Source organism: Stegostoma tigrinum, chromosome 6 (assembly GCF_030684315.1).
Source record: "Stegostoma tigrinum isolate sSteTig4 chromosome 6, sSteTig4.hap1, whole genome shotgun sequence".
NCBI lineage: Eukaryota > Metazoa > Chordata > Chondrichthyes > Orectolobiformes > Stegostomatidae > Stegostoma > Stegostoma tigrinum.
In genome coordinates this window covers 93,742,622-93,759,147 of record NC_081359.1, presented here as the reverse complement: position 1 = coordinate 93,759,147, position 16,526 = coordinate 93,742,622, and the positions used below count along the sequence as shown (strand labels likewise).

The following is a 16,526-nucleotide window of genomic DNA, read 5'->3' as shown; positions in this document are numbered from 1 at the left end:
TGCCTCATAACTTGGGTTCTGGGATCTTTTGGGTTTTAAGATAACTAAGAAAATCAATGGTATTTCATGACATTCTTTAGACTGTTCCCTTCCAGTTGTAGCATAATGTTTTTAATTTAAACTCAATTTGTTCACTTTAAAATATAAGCCTGTTAAAGATTTTATTTTCTGGTGGACTTGTATCTCAGGTGAGGCTATTCAAAGTGACTGAATTGCCAAAAGGCACAAACACCCAGGCTAACACTCCGTGTGCATGGATTCAGATCCCACCATGGCGAGTGGTGGAATTTTAAATTCTGATAGTAACAATTTGGAGCTAAAAGATAATCTTTATAACACCAACCATGAGATGAGGTTATTTTGCCCAAAAGGCTATTTAGACTACCAATAAATCAGCCATCCTTACTTGCTCTGGCCTACATATGACTCCACCTCAGTCATGTGGTTGACTTAAATGCCCTTGCACTCAGCACAAAGGCAGTTAGGGATGTGCAGCAAATGCTGACCTTTCTAGGGATGTCTGCACCCTGTGAAAGAATTTAAGAAGTGGAACCTAGCATTTCGTTACTTTGTGCAGATCATATTAATGGATGCAGTAGAGTGTAAACATTTGCAAGTTTTTTTTCCACCTGCGTTTTTAATCTGCTGCGTCTTTACTCACTGTAGCTCTCATTGATTTGTGATATAGTCTGTGATTTTTTTGGTTTTGATTTTTATTTTGTTTCAGCTCCAGTTTGTTGAGTCCATGCAATGTCAGCGCCACCAGCACTTCTGAGTTTGCTCCTCCAAACTCATTTTCAGCCTTTGGACCTAGTAACTCCTTCAATCTTACTGGAGGTAATGCATTCAAACTAATGAGTGATCGGTAGGTTGGGAATAGAGCGGAAAAGATGGGTCAATCATAAGAAGGCATCAGTGTGCTTCCTTTTCATGCATGCCAATTCCCCAATCTTAAAAGGTGAACAATGAATACGAACGCTTAAAAAATTCTGACACTAAAACTTAAACCTGGAAAGATGGTGTAAGCAAGTCCTAAACTTCAAAGCTAGCAATTTACCAGACTGGAATGACTGTATAATGTGCCAAAATAAGTAGAGATTAAAATCCACCTTAATTCACCTGTGATTAAGTGTTCATTCAGTGATTTAGTCAAGTCAAACAAAATAGAATTACTGGGTTCTGTTTATTAACCAACTGATCTCAGCTGCAGCACCGTAATTTAGGCATGTTAAGTGAACGAAGTACATAAGGGTTACTTTCTCTTTTTGCAAGTGCATGCAAATTGACATTACAGCAGAGTTCCACTCTGCATGCTATAGCTGACTTCTCCATATTATTGCTGTTGCATGGGTTACAGACACTTTCAAAGCAAGAGAGCAAACCATATGATGTTATTTGGTCAGTGATAGAACAGGAAGAGGACTGCGGAGACGTTGAGCCATCTTGGATTACAGTAAAATTCAGCATCTTAAAACTTAGCATTTTTTTGTGTAAAGATGTGACAGTAAGCCTAAAGTTAAATAAACGCTGCATTTGTTTGAGATCACTAAATAACACCTTGCTATACAGGTTCTAATGTAAGACAATTTTTTAACTTGCTGACCAGCTTATCCTTTCAGTTGTACTGTAAGGGTGATACTTAGGATATTTTGGAAGAAAGATGCCAAATGCATCTGTTCAAATGTTTCACTAAAAATGGTAGTTTTACATAATGCAAATAGTAGAGTGAAATCTTGGTTCACAGTTATCCTTTGACTTCCTGGGGATGATGAGACCAGAATTTGAGGTTGTTGCACTCTGTTTTTCTTGGACAAGATAATTGAATTTGATTTAAAGATGAAAGTCATTTATTCCTACAAATGTCTTCCCTCCCAAAATTTAAATCTGCAATGCATGTACACAATTAGATAGTCATTGTCTGTCTTTGAGATTTTTAAATTGAATTTTTGCTGCTGAAGCACCTCCTTGCCTTGAGCAATGGAGGTGACTGCAAAGGGCAAAAGTGTGCCCTCTCTCTTAATCTTGCAATTTCTGCACTCTTCTCTACATAGTATAATGGTTTTATTAAGGAGCTTTGCCTGTTCAAATTACATTTATGATTTAAGGGATTTATTGGAAGAGGGGCCAGCAATCAGCCTTGTCGTGAGGCAGTCTGGGAAGAGGGGGTCTGCAGTCAGTTCTTGTGGGGCGGGTTTGGTGGTGCATGGCATACAGTGACATCACAGCAAATTTAACTTCATTCCTATTGGAAAGAGTATTTGAAGACAGGAAGGCCAAACCAAACTTCAGGCCGGACGTTCATGCTAGTTCACCAGGAGTGAGTATGTATTAATTGATTTGAAGCCTGTTCTACACAAGTTTTACCATTGTATGTATATTAATAAGAAAGCAACAAAATTAGTGAATAACTAAATTAATTACAAACTCATTAAGATTGACAATACAGCAGCTGTGTACAAGCTGCAGTATGTGGGAGCTCAAATTGATCACTGTTGTGATCCAGGGCGCAAACATCTACAGTAAGTGTTTGAATTTTGAGCAGCTCCGGCTCAGAGTTTTAACTGGAGGCTGACCTAGACGCTGCAATGCATCAGGAAGGAGGAATGTTATCTTGGTTATTTGTACCAGGAAGCAGTCCTACCTCTTGGGATAGAATGCTCTGATGTAAAAGCCTTCTTACATCAGAGCATTCTTGACCCTGACCATAAATGAGGCAGATGAGGGGGCCCAGAGGACAGGAGTACAGGTGTGTCAGTCTCTGCACTTGTCCAACAGGTTTGAGGCTCCTCTATATGGATGAAAAATGGGACTGTGGGATGGGTAAATTACATGACCATGTTACCACTCAATCATGGGGAGCCAAAAGGAATGTAGTGGTAGTCAGGGACCGTAAGATCAGGGAATTTGACACTTTGCAGTGAAGCGTGCATGCCCAGACACCTGTGTTGTCTGCCCAGTGCCAGGGTTCAGGGCATCTGTTCTGGGCTGTGGAAAACTTGGTGGGGAGGATCCAGTTGTCATGATCCTTTCTCCACCCACCTGTTTGGCCCCAGCCCCCATGTTCAGAAATGCTTTTCTTTGCTAATTTTAGTTCTAATTTGTCTAGATGAGGGGGAAAAGAATGCTTTCAAGCACAATGTGGCCCCTATTGGTGGTCCAAAGAAATTGGAATAAATTATTCCACCACAGTGGTCGAGAACGCCCTTGACCGCGTTTCCCGCAACACATCCCTTACACCCCGTCCCCGCAACACATCCCTCACACCCCGTCCCCGCCACAACCGCCCAAAGAGGATCCCCCTCGTTCTCGCACACCACCCCACCAACCTCCGGATACAACGCATCATCCTCCGACACTTCCACCATCTACAATCCGACCCCACCACCCAAGACATTTTTTCCATCCCCACCCCTGTCTGCTTTCCGGAGAGACCACTCTCTTCGTGACTCCCTTGTTCGCTCCACACTGCCCTCCAACCCCACCACACCCGGCACCTTCCCCTGCAACCGCAGGAAATGCTTCACTTGCCCCCACACCACCTCCCTCACCCCTATCCCAGGCCGCAAGATGACTTTCCATATTAAGCAGAGGTTCACCTGCACATCTGCCAATGTGGTATACTGCATCCACTGTACCCGGTGTGACTACCTCTACATTGGGGAAACCAAGCGGAGGCTTGGGGACCACTTTGCAGAACACCTCCGCTCGATTCGCAACAAACAACTGCACCTCCCAGTCGCAAACCATTTCCACTCCCCCTCCCATTCTTTGGATGACATGGGCTTCCTGCAGTGCCACAATGATGCCACCCGAAGGTTGCAGGAACAGCAACTCATATTCCACTTGGGAACCCTGCAGGCCGATGGTATCAATGTGGACTTCACCAGCTTCAAAATCTCCTCTTCCCCCACTGCATCCCAAAACCAGTCCAACCTGTCTCTGCCTCCCTAACCTGTTCTTCCCCTCACCCATCCCTTCCTCCCACCCCAAGCCACACCTCCATCTCCTACCTACTAACCTCATCCCACCTCCTTGACCTGTCCATCTTCCCTGGACTGACCTATCCCCTCCCTACCTCCACCTATACTCTCCTCTCTACCTATCTTCTTTTCTCTCCATCTTCGGTCTGCCTCCCCCTGTCTCCGTATTTATTCCAGAACCCTCGCCCCATCCCCCTCTCTGAAGGGTCTAGGCCTAAAACGTCAGCTTTTGTGCTCCTGGGATGCTGCTTGGCCTGCTGTGTTCATCCAGCCTCACATTTTATTATCTTGGATTCTCCAGCATCTGCAGTTCCCATTATCACTGGAATAAATTATAACATTTTATCATTAAGATCAGTGTATTTTGCTGTAATTGGATTTCATTTTTTAAAAAGTTTTTCTTTCAGTACAGTTAATTGGAAACTTAGTTTCTAGATACTGGGTGAGGCATTTAAAGACACCTGACATGAATATTTTATATATGCATTTATAATTTTGCAACATTGCAGCCAGAATATTTACTGAAGCATGCAGCACCTACTGTATTCTAAATGAGGTTTTAATTAACTATTTTATAGCAATATGTTTGACTACTTAGCAATATGTGTACTAGTTCTGGCTATTTATCTTATTAGCACTTACAATCAGAAAATAAAAGTTTTTTTAAATAGTTTGTTTTTAGAAACTGGACATCTGAAATGAGAACAGAACTTACTGGATGTAGGCTGTTAACCAAAATCTGGAAGGAGCAGTTGGATTTTACATTAACATAGTAGAGAGAACAATTTTTAAGCAGTTAGTGTCTGGGAAATGTGAGACCACGGGATCAGTGGTTTAATGAAGAAAGAGCATTGGGAAGGGTCTACAGTTGACAGGAGGCGGGTGAATAATGAAGCAAACTGAACTGAAGGATGTACTGAAGCAAATCGTAGTAGATAATTGATGTTGGGGAAGTTGATGTTGAAGACTGACAAATCCCCTGGGCTTGATAATCTACATTCCGTAGTGGTTAAGGAAGTAAGCATAGAAATAGTGGATGCATTATTGATCATGTTCCAAGATTCTTTAGATTCCAGCATAGTTCTTGCAGAGTGGAAGATAGCTAATGTAACCCTACTGTTTAAAAAGGGAAACAGGAAAAAGAGTTATAGACCAGTGACTCTGATGCCAGTAGTAGGGAAGGTGCTAAAGTCCATTATCAAGGATATTATGGCAGAGCACTCAAAACAGTGATGGAATCCAGTACAGTCAGCAAGGATTTTGAAAAGGGAAGTAATGCTTAACAAGTCTACGTCCTCAAAGAATTCTAGTAATCAGTAGAGTTGATCTGGTAAGCCAGTGAATGTTTGTTTGGACTTCTCTGAAAGCTTTTGACGCAGTCTCTCAAAACATTGAGTAAAATTTAAAGCACTTGGGGGTGGGGGTAGTTATTGACCTGGACAGAGAATTGGACAGCAGACAGGAAACAAAGTAGGACTAAGTGGGCTTTTTTTCTCAATTGCAGGTTGTGACTGGTGGGATATTTACAGGGATCAGTTCTAGGATCCCAACTATTCACAATCTATGGTAATGATTTAGATGAGCGATCAGTTGTAATGTTTCAGCTTTTGCAGATGGAAGAATAAGCTGTGAGGAGGATGCAGAGATACTGCAGTGTGATTTGGACAGGTAGAGTGAGCAAGTGCATGGCAGATGCAATATAGTGTGGATAAATGAGAAGTTTTGCATTTGTGTAGCAAAAATACAGCTAGATTATTGTTTGAATGGCTGAACATGGAGAGAACAGAGTATTCAGCGAGACTGAAAACAAAAATGCTGTCTATCACAGTGAATCAGGCAGCATCTTTGGAGAAGGAGCAAGCTTGCTCACACTGGAAGCTGTCTGATTTGCTGTGATTCCCAATAATTTTTGTTTTTGGTAGATTCCAGCATCTGCAATAATTTGTTCCAACGTGATAGTCAATGAGACTTGGGTTTTGAATGACAAAATGTAATTATTCAAATCTAATCACTTTCTCAGTAATTAACCTTCAATCAATACAATAAAAGGAATGGCTTTGTTTTAAATACAGCGTGCTTTAGTCTTTGGGAGTGGAGCTTGCTTTCGCAAGTTTAGAACCAGGGCTCAGCTTAAAGATATACAATTGGCCATTTAGAACTGATGAGAAATTTCTTCACCCAGCCTGTCAGAAATCAGTTGAGCCAAAATATTGAATGCTTTCAAGGAGGAGTTGCATATTGTTCTTAAGACTACAAGACTAAAAGGGCATGGGGCAAAAGTGGGAGCAGAACACTAAGTTGGTTGATCAACCATGATTATATTGAATGGCGAAGCAGACTTGAGATGCCTACTCCTGCCATCTATATTTCTATGACTCCCAAGGGCAAGAGAGCTAACCTTTTTAATGCCCTTTTATAGAGGGTGGTGTGAGTGGAATACTTACCTATCTTAATGAAAGAGTAGACTTTTAAAAAGTGCCCCTGCTTCCTTGAATACATCCTCTCTTTTAGCAATTTCTATTTTTGTTATAAAGCTCAGCAGCCCTGGCAGCATCTGTAGAAGAAAGCAGAGTTAATGTTTAGGGTCGAGTGACCCTCCCTCCTTTTAGAAATTTCTGCCTCTACCACCCTTAAAGCCAATTTGTTCCAGATTCCCACCCCACTCTGAGTGGGGAGGAAACATTTTCCTCCTGTTCTCTCAACCTCCTGCCCCTTAGGTTAAATCTGTGGCCCCTTCCCCCCCACCACCCCCACCCCTTCTCTTCCCCCCCCCTCCACCCCCCCCCCTCCACCCCCCCCCCTCCACCCCCCCCCCTCCACCCCCCCCCCCTCCACCCCCCCCCCTCCACCCCCCCCCCCTCCACCCCCCCCCCCTCCACCCCCCCCCCCTCCACCCCCCCCCCCTCCACCCCCCCCCCCTCCACCCCCCCCCCCCTCCACCCCCCCCCCCTCCACCCCCCCCCCCTCCACCCCCCCCCCTCCACCCCCCCCCCTTCCTCCCCCCCCCCACCCCTTCCTCCCCCCACCCCCCTTTTACTTTGTCTACGTCTCTCAATCATGCCCTCCCTCGTTCTCCTGTGCTCCAAGGAAACGACCTCAGTCTATTCGGTCTCCTCATAATTCAAACTGTCCAGCCCAGGAAATATCCTGGTCAATGTCCTCTGCACCCTCTCCAGTGTAATCAGATTCTCCTCCATAACATGGATTGCAGACTTATATGCAATACTCTAGTTGTGGCCTAAATAAGGTTTTTATGGTTCCCTATATATTCTCTTACTTAGTTTGTCCCACCCAACTACATTACCTTCTGCTTATCTGCACTTAATTCCATATGCCGTCTGATGAGCCCTCTATATTGTCCTGTAATCTAAGGTTATCCTCCTTGCTATTTACAACCCCACCAGTTTTCTGTATCATCTGCAAACTTGCTGATCAATCACTTTTTTATATTTGACATACATCATTTTATGTATGCTACATGCAACAAATGTCTTGACACTGATCTGGGTAGAACCCACTGGACACAGGCTTCCAGTCACAGAAGCACCTCTCAGCCAGGCCCCTTTGCTTCCTTCTAATCAGCTAATTCTACATTCAATTTGCTAAATTTCCTGGGAGCCTAGGGCACGAGAAAGGCTTGGCAGAACGAATCAGGGAAAACACAAAGGCATTTTACACTTATGTGAGGAATAAAAGAATGGTCAAAGAAAGAGTAGGGCCGATCAGGGATAGCATAGGGAACTTGTGTGTGGAGTCTGAGGAGGTAGGGGAAGCCCGAAATGAGTTTTTTGCTTCTGTCTTTACGAAAGAAACGAACTTTGTAGTGAATGAAACCTTTGAAGAGCAGGTGTGCATGCTGGAATGGATAGAGATAGACGAAGCTGATGTGCTGAAAATTTTGTCAAACGTTAAGATTGACAAGTTGCCAGGCCCGGACCAGATTTGTCCTCGGCTGCTTTGGGAAGTGAGAAATGAAATTGCTTCGCCACTTGTGAAGATCTTTGCATCCTTGCTCTCCACTGGAGTCGTACCTGAGGACTAGAGAGAGGCAAATGTAATTCCTCTCTTCAAGAAAGGAAATAGGGAAATCCCCGGCAATTACAGACCAGTAAGTCTCACGTCTGTCGTCTGCAAGGTGTTAGAAAGGATTCTGAGGGGTAGGATTTATGACCATCTGGAGGAGCATGGCTTGATCAAATACAGTCAACACGGCTTTGTGAGGGGTAGGTCATGCCTCAAACCTTATCGAGTTTTTTGAGGATGTGACTAGAAAAGTTGATGAGGGTCGAGCTGTGGATGTGGTGTATATGGACTTCAGTAAGGCATTTGATAAGGTTCCCCATGTTAGGCTCGTTCAGAAGGTCAGGAGGAATGGGATACAGGGGAACTTAGCTGTCTGGATACAGAATTGGCTGGCCAACAGAAGACAGTGAGTGGTAGTAGAAGGAAAATATTCTGCCTGGAAGTCAGTGGTGAGTGGGGTTCCACAGGGCTCTGTCCTTGGGCCTCTACTGTTTGTAATTTTTATTAATGACTTGGATGAGGGGATTGAAGGATGGGTCAGCAAGTTTGCAGACGACACAAAGGTCGGAGGTGTTGTTGACAGTATAGAGGGCTGTTATAGGCTGCAGCGGGACATTGACAGGATGCAGAGATGGGCTGAGAGGTGGCAGATGGAGTTCAACCTGGATAAATGCGAGGTGATGCATTTTGGAAGGTTGAATTTGAAAGCTGAGTACAGGATTAAGGATAGGATTCTTGGCAGTGTGGAGGAACAGAGGGATCTTGGTGTGCAGATACATAGATCCCTTTAAAATGGCCACCCAAGTGGACAGGGTTGTTAAGAAAGCATATGGTGTTTTGGCTTTCATTAACAGGGGGATTGAGTTTAAGAGTCGTGAGATCTTGTTGCAGCTCTATAAAGCTTTGGTTAGACCGCACTTGGAATACTGCGTCCAGTTCTGGTCGCTGTATTATAGGAAAGATGTGGATGTTTTGGAGAGGGTTCAGAGGAGGTTAACCAGGATGCTGCCTGGACTGGAGGGCTTATCTTATGAAGAGAGGTTGACTGAGCTTGGTCTCCTTTTCATTGGAGAAAAGGAGGAGGAGAGGGGACCTAATTGAGGTGTACAAGATAATGAGAGGCATAGATGGAGTTGATAGCCAGAGACTATTTCCCAGGGCAGAAATGGCTAGCACGAGGGGTCATAGTTTTAAGCTGGTTGGTGGAAAGTCTAGAGGGGATGTCGGAGGCGGGTTCTTTACACAGAGTTGTGAGAGCATGGAATGCGTTGCCAGCAGCAGTTGTGGAAGCAAGGTCACTGGGGTCATTTAAGAGACTGCTGGACATGCATATGGTCACAGAAATTTGAGGGTGCATACATGAGGATCAATGGTCGGCACAACATTGTGGGCTGAAGGGCCTGTTCTGTGCTGTACTGTTCTATGTTCTATGTTCTTAACTTCAGTCTCTCATAAGGCACCTTAGCAATAGTCCTCTTGAAGTCTAAGTAGACCACGTTGAATATATTGATCTATCAACTCACCTCTTCAAAAGCTGGTCAGGCATGACCTCCCCTTATCAAAACCTTGCTGGCAATTTTTGATTAATCCTAGCTCTGCAAGTGCAGGTTAATTCTGTCCCTCAGAATTGCTTCCCCACAGGGAGGGTGGACTGACAAGTCTGTGGTTTCTTGATTTCTCTCTTCCCCATTTTCCCTTGCCTCACTGGCAAGCGTACAATCAGCATAAATACCAACCTTTGCTAGCTATTGCCAATTCCGATTGGTCGTGGAGTTGTAAGCTTAACTATATTTTCTTCTACAGATGATGCCAGGTCTGCTGTTTCTCCAGCGTACACTTTTTGTCTAATTATTCATTGAATTTAGGATGAGAGAAGGCTCAGTAGAGCATAAAAACTAGGATAGGCTGGATCTAAAAGTTAAAGTTCTTAGTTGGGGAAGGCCAATTTTGAAGGTATATTAGTCAAGTATTTTCAAAGTTGACTTGAGGATGGATGCTTACAGGTAAAGGGATAGCTGGAAAATGGGGGAGCTTTCAAAAATGAGAGAACCAGAGTCCAGGGACAGTACCTTCCTGTTAGGGTGAAGGGCGAGGCTGATGGGTGTAGGGAATGCTGGATGACAAGAGAAGTTGAGGTTTTGCTCAAGAAAAAGAAGGAAGCATGTGTTAGGTATAGACAGCGGAGACCAAGTGAATCCTTACCGTACAAAGGCAGTAGGAGCATTCTTGAGGGAAATCAGGAGGGCAGTAAGGGGACATCAGCCTTGGCAAATAGGGTCGAGGAGAATCCAAAGGGATTTCATAAACTCATTAAGAATCAAAGAATAACTAGGGAGTGAATAGGGCCCCTATAAATATCAGCAGGACTGCCTGTGTGGGGAGATGCTAAATGAGTATTCTGCATTAGTCTTTACTGTGGTGAAGGATCTGGAATGTGAGGAAATAGATAGCGGCATCTTGGAGAAAGAAAAGTCCAAAGTAGAGAGGAGAAGGAACTTGACAGCTTAAATGTGTAAAGATGGATCAATTGACGGGACCTTGTCAGGTGTACCCTAGAACTCTGGGAAGCTAGGGGTGCGATTGCTGGGCCCCATACTGAGATAATTATATCATTGATAGTAACAGGTGAGGTGCCTGAAAATTGGAGGTTGATTGAGCTGCCACTTTAAGTAAGGTGGTGAGGAAAATCCAGGGATTTTATAGACCGGTGAGCCTGACATCAGTGCTGGGCAAATTTTTGGAGGGAACCCTGATGGACAGGATTTGTTTATTTGGAAAGGCAAGAACTGATTAGGCTTAGTCAACATGGCTCTGTGCATGGGAAAATCATGACTGTCTAACTTGATTGTCGCTTCTTCAAAAAACTCTCAGGATGAGAGAAGAACATTGGACATGATCTGTATGGATGTCAGTGAGGTGTTTGACAAGTTTCCTCATGGTAGACTGGTTAGCAAGGTTGGATCGTGTAGAAAACTAGCCATTTGGATAGCGAGATAGTAGGAACTGCAGATGTTGGAGAATCTGAGATAACAAGGTTTAGATCTAGATGAACACAGGTCAAGCAGCATCAGGAGCAGGAAAGTTGGTGTTTCGGGCTTAGACTGTCCTTCAGAAATGGGAGAGGGAAAGGGGGTTCTTAAATAGGGGGCGGGGGGGGGGGGGGTGCGCAGGCTCCATCCCTGCCTCTTTGACCTGTCTGTCTCGTCTCCACCTATCTTCTCTTCTATCCGCCTCCCCCTCTCCCTGTTTATTTCAGAGGCCACTTTGCCTCCCCCATTTCTGAAGAAGGGTCTAGGCTTGAAACGTCAGCTTTCCTGCTCCTCTGCTGCTAGGTCTGTTGTGTTCATCCAGCTCTACACCTTGTTATGTCATTTGGATACAGAACAGGCTTGAAGGTAGAAGACAAGGTGGTGGTAGAGAGTTACTTTTCAGACTGGAGGCTTGTGACCAGTGGTGTGCCACAAGGATTAGTGCTGGATCCACTGCTTTTCTTCATTTTATATAAATGATTTGGATGTGAACATAGGTATGGTTGGTTGGTTTTGCAAATGACCCCAAAACGAGGGGTGTAGTGAACAGTGAAGAAGGTTACCTCTGAGTACAATGGGATTTGATCAGATAGGCCAGTGGGGCAAGGAGTGGCAGATGGTGTTTAATTTAGATTAATGAGAGGTGCTGCATTTATACGCTTAATGGTAAGACCCTGGGGAGTGTTGCTGAGAAAAGAGAACTTGAGTGCAGGTTCATTGTTCCTTGAAAGTAGAGTAGCAGTTAGATAGGGATAGGTATTCTTGCCTTAATTGGACAGTTCAAGGATTATAAGAATTGAGAGGTCATGTTGTGGCTAGGCAGGGTATTGCTTAGGCCACTTTTGGAATACTATGTCCAATTCTGGTTGCCCTGCTATAGGAAGGATACTGTGAAACTAGAGAGGGTTCAGAAAAGATTTGCAAGCACATTGCCGGAGTTGGGAGGGTTTATATAGGGAGAAGCTGAATAAGCTGGAGCTATTTTCCTTGGAGCGTTGAAGGCTGAGGGATGACCTTTATAGAGGTTTATAAAATCATGAGGGACATGGATAGGTTTATTCCCTGGGCTAGGAGAGTTCAAAATTAGAGGACATAAGTTTAAGGTGAGAGGGGAAAGATTTAAAGGGGATCTGGCAAATGGAACTAGCTTTATCTAGGATATCTGGTAGGCATGGACAAGTTGGACTGAGGGGTCTGTTTCTGTGCTGTACATCTGACTCCATGACTATGATCTGTGTCTCTGCTGTTCCTCCTACATAGGAACGCCTTGTAGTTAATGAAAAATGTGTTTCCGAAATAGCTTACATGTTCAGAACTTTGACTGAGCACAAGTGTGAAACTAAATTATGCTGTTCAAGTAGGTGAACCATGTGTTAATGTTGCTTATCTTTTGCTTGACACAACTGCATCATTTCCCTTGAAATAACAAGGTGTAGAGCTGGATGAACACAGCAAGCCAGCTGACGTTTCAGGCCTAGACCCTTCTTCAGAAATGGGGGAACGGAAGGGGGATCTGAAATAAGTAGGGAGAGAGGGGGACACGGATTGAAGATGGATAGAGAAGATAGGTGGAGAGGAGACAGACAAGTCAAAGAGGTGGGGATGAAGCCAGTAAAGGTGAGTGTAGGTAGGGAGGTGGCGGAAAACCTACGCTGAAGTTACCCCACTCCCTCTGGACAAACCTCAGGGGATCCCTCTCTCCCACTGCAACTCTCTCGTAATCTCTTCGGCCTTGAAACTGCTCGACCATGTCCTGAGGCAAACCAGGTACTACAGCCATATCACCTTTCACCTTTGTCCCCCTCCACCCACACATCATCAAATACCAGGCACGTTTGGACCTTGAGCAGTTTTTCTGCCGCCTCCACCTACCTATCTTCTCCCTACCTCCCCACCTACACTCACCTTTTACTGGCTCCCTCCCTGCCTCTTTGACCTGTCTGTCGTCTCTCCACCTATCTTCTCCTCTATCCATCTTTGATCCGCCTACCCCCCCCTCTCTGTTTCAGATCCCCCCCTCCCCCTTTTCTGATGAAGGGTCTAGGCCCAAAACGTCAGCTTTCCAGCTCCTAAGATGCTGCTTGGCCTGCTGTGTTCATCCCGCTCTACACCTTGTTATCTCGGACTCTGCAGCATCTACAGCTCCTGTTATCTCTGCATCATTTCTCCTCTTGGTCAATCGTATGAGAAGGGAAGATTTAACTACAGAATTACTGCACACTGTATTTATTGAGTCTTCATAATTACAATAAACCTTTTTAAAGTTGCTTCCCTGAATGAGAGGAAGCTGCAAGGAGTGAATTTTCTTACATTGACTTAACTGCCTGATGATAAACAATAAAATTTTTAGTTTGGATTGGTTTAACCTTGAATAGAAACAATTCAGTAATAAATGCTTTGATTTAAATTTAAAGACCAGTACCAAAACACTTCATAGCATGCATAAATGATGTCTGTGGGTTTCATATTACTGCCCATACACTTCTAATTGAGTGAATTCCATTCATTCCAACTTCTAATGCATTTTAATGCTTACTCTGCATTGATACTATGTTCTGTTCCAGAAGTCTTCAGCCCTCATGTACTGTCAAGAGCAACCTTTAACCATCAGGAAGTTGCCCAGAATTGGCCAGATTACGGTTCTGCTTCATCTACATCCCTTTGGGAAACCACCTCACCTGATGCTCGAAATACCTGGCCGTCCAACACTGTTTCTCCAACTCATTCAACTTCGGTAAGTAATGGTATGCAAAGATGTGGCAGTTAACAACAGTACAGAACAATGTACAATACATGAGTTCAAGTTTATCCCATACGTAAACAATCATAGTTACTGGACAGAGGGGAAAGGAAGATTTTTTTTGTTTTGGTCAAAAATAGGTATTCTCGTTCCATATGCTTTTGGGGGGGGAAAAAAATGCTATTACATTGAGGTGAATGACTTGTAGCAAAGATATTTCATGTCTCCCAACCTTTCCTATGCCCAATTGTTTCCAATAACATGGAAAGCATTGTGGGAAATGTGAAAACATTTAACAAACTAGTATCAATTAAGTGTCGATTATCTGAGGAAATTGTTTAATCACAGCAGGAGAGTGCAGAAAATAAATGCATTTATCAATTCATACGGAGTGTTGGAATGGTATTCCAGAAGGTAACAGGAAAGACTTCTCGGTTCTACGCACTGCTATATTATCTGATCTGGTGCTGCTGGCAATGCTGCAATGGTTGACGCTGTCAAATACTCCCTTTTGTAGTAGTATTTGGATCACCTGAAATCTCAAGAAAATGAAGTATGGTGCAGAAATGCTGGAAACGTCTCTTCCTCAGATGCTGAATAGTAAATCGCATGTCATTGTTTAGAGTACATCAGTCCAATTTTCATAATAGGCCTTGTTCCCCCATTTTGGACTCCAGGATTTCTAGTCTAGCAACATTACCTTGACACTGCCATTTCTCTCTCAATGTGCATGAAAGTTGCTTTTGGTTGCTTTACAATTGCTAAAGGACTTCCAGTTAGTGTGTTTTTTTTTAAATAAATTAATGTGAACCCTTGTCTGCTCTTGCTTTTAGTCAATCCTTTTGGGTAATTCCACCAGCAGCCTTTGGTCGACCACTCCTTTCAGCAATCCAATATGGTCCACTAGTCGCGATAGCAGCCTTCCTTTCTCCACTCCAGCAAGCAGCAATACAATGGCAAACGTTGACCTTATAGGAGGAGAAAACACAGCCTCTGGCCTAATTGAAGACCTTGGACGGATGTTTGATCCATGGAAGAATCTTGACAATATTTGGAGACCTACTCCAGGGCGACGAAGCTCTGATCCCTGGTCAAATAATTCAAATTTTCCTCACGAGAACTAATCTACAGGTGTCTACAGCTGTTGGTGATGCACAGAACCTGATTACAAATACAGTATGACACCACATAGAGTGAAATATTGATCAAGCTGAGCCTGTAGTCCAGAAATCTTTTTCACTCCTATTTCTTTGTGCAACTTCAGCTGTTTAGTTGGAGTTGCACAAGGAAATTTGGGAGCAAATGTTCCTGGTGAAGGGATCCAGTTCTCAGCCATATCTAATCACCATTTTTGCTTCTTGCCACACGATTATGATTCATATCTGCTATAAACAGTTCCTCAACCCTGACTGTAATTATGGTTTGTATGAAATTTCTGTTACAGTTGTAACAGAGGCTTTGTTCATTATCTATTCAAGTTTAAAAAAAATCACTGAAGTATTTGGTCATCTTCCTCTGTTCAGTGAAATGCATCTTAAATTTATTTTCAGTTTGGAAAATAAAAGGGAACAAGACATAAAAATTTTATGCGGATCCCTTTGTATAACATCCATATAAAAGCATTGTGATGTGTTTTTAAGAAAATGGAGAAAGGTTTTTCTCCCAGTATTAAGTTCAAGTTCCTCTGTTTTTGTGAGAAGAATTAATGGAACCCTTTGTTTTTAAAATGCAAAGTGGGTGTTTTAGACATGGGAATGAGTTGGTAAAACAATAGGTTATAATTATGTATCCATCATTTTGGCTTTCATTTGTATTTAAAAGGGCATCAAAAATCAAGATTATGGCAAAGTATAATGAGGAAGAACGCTGTAATCACAGTTCCTTTTGGTTTTCCTTTTCCATTGTCATAAGTGCTCCACACTGTGCGCTGATGGCTGGTAACTCCAGCTGAAGTGCGCAGACCTAAAGTTTATGGAGGCAAAAAATCCCCCTTTTGTGTTCTTTGATTGAAACACAATTCTCTTGGTTGTATTTTTTGAGATAAATAAAGTTTTTCAGAAACTGATCATTTTGGATTTGTATTAATTATATTTAGAAATGAGTTAGGATGTTCAAACACTTGTTTTTCTTTTGATCCGGTATATTGAGCAGATTGCAAACTTAGTGCTAGTTTATGGTGAAATGGTATACCTAACGTCTTTGCATAGCACTTTTCCTTAATCAGTTCATGTTCCACTTTAAGTTCATTCACAATATGTGGGCCAGGCCAGCATTCATTGCCCAGCCCTGATTGCCCTGAGGGCAGTTAAGAGTCATCCACATTTGGTCTGGAGTCATGCGTAGAGCAGAACTGGTAAGGATGGTAGTTGCTGCCTTTAAAGTGAATCAGATGTTCTTCCTGACAATCAGTGGCCATCATTTAGACTGTTTTCTGTTCCAGATTTCTTTTTTTCTTATTGAATTCACATTCCACCACCTGCTGTGGCAGGTTTCAAACCGAGGTCCCCGGGACAATGTCTGCTCTCTGGATTAATAGTCTAGCAATAATACCTGTAGGCCATTGCTGCTTCTACGTGCTTAATGGGTTGGAAATCACAAAACATGACTTTTTTTATTAATAAACATCTTTTTGTGTTTCATTCTGTAACAACATGTGGCCTCCAATCTGCTCTGGATTTGGTCTTCTGCTGACTCCAAAGATGTGTTTTTTTGTCCATTATCATTATGATGATTCATAACCAAAAACGATTACTG

The 16,526-nt window shown here is 43.2% G+C and overlaps 1 protein-coding gene across 1 annotated transcript in view; it reads left to right on the top strand.

The window, feature by feature from the left end:
* tmem131 (transmembrane protein 131) overlaps positions 1 to 15,837 on the top strand; it is a 181,116-nt gene extending 165,279 nt beyond the window's left edge. Inside the window, exons 40-42 of the mRNA XM_059646779.1 lie at positions 728 to 837; positions 13,597 to 13,766; positions 14,606 to 15,837. Coding sequence (XP_059502762.1) covers positions 728 to 837; positions 13,597 to 13,766; positions 14,606 to 14,896 — 571 coding nt within the window. The 3' untranslated portion in view covers positions 14,897 to 15,837. The remainder of the gene's footprint in view (positions 1 to 727; positions 838 to 13,596; positions 13,767 to 14,605) is intronic.
* Positions 15,838 to 16,526: the final 689 nt, after the last annotated feature.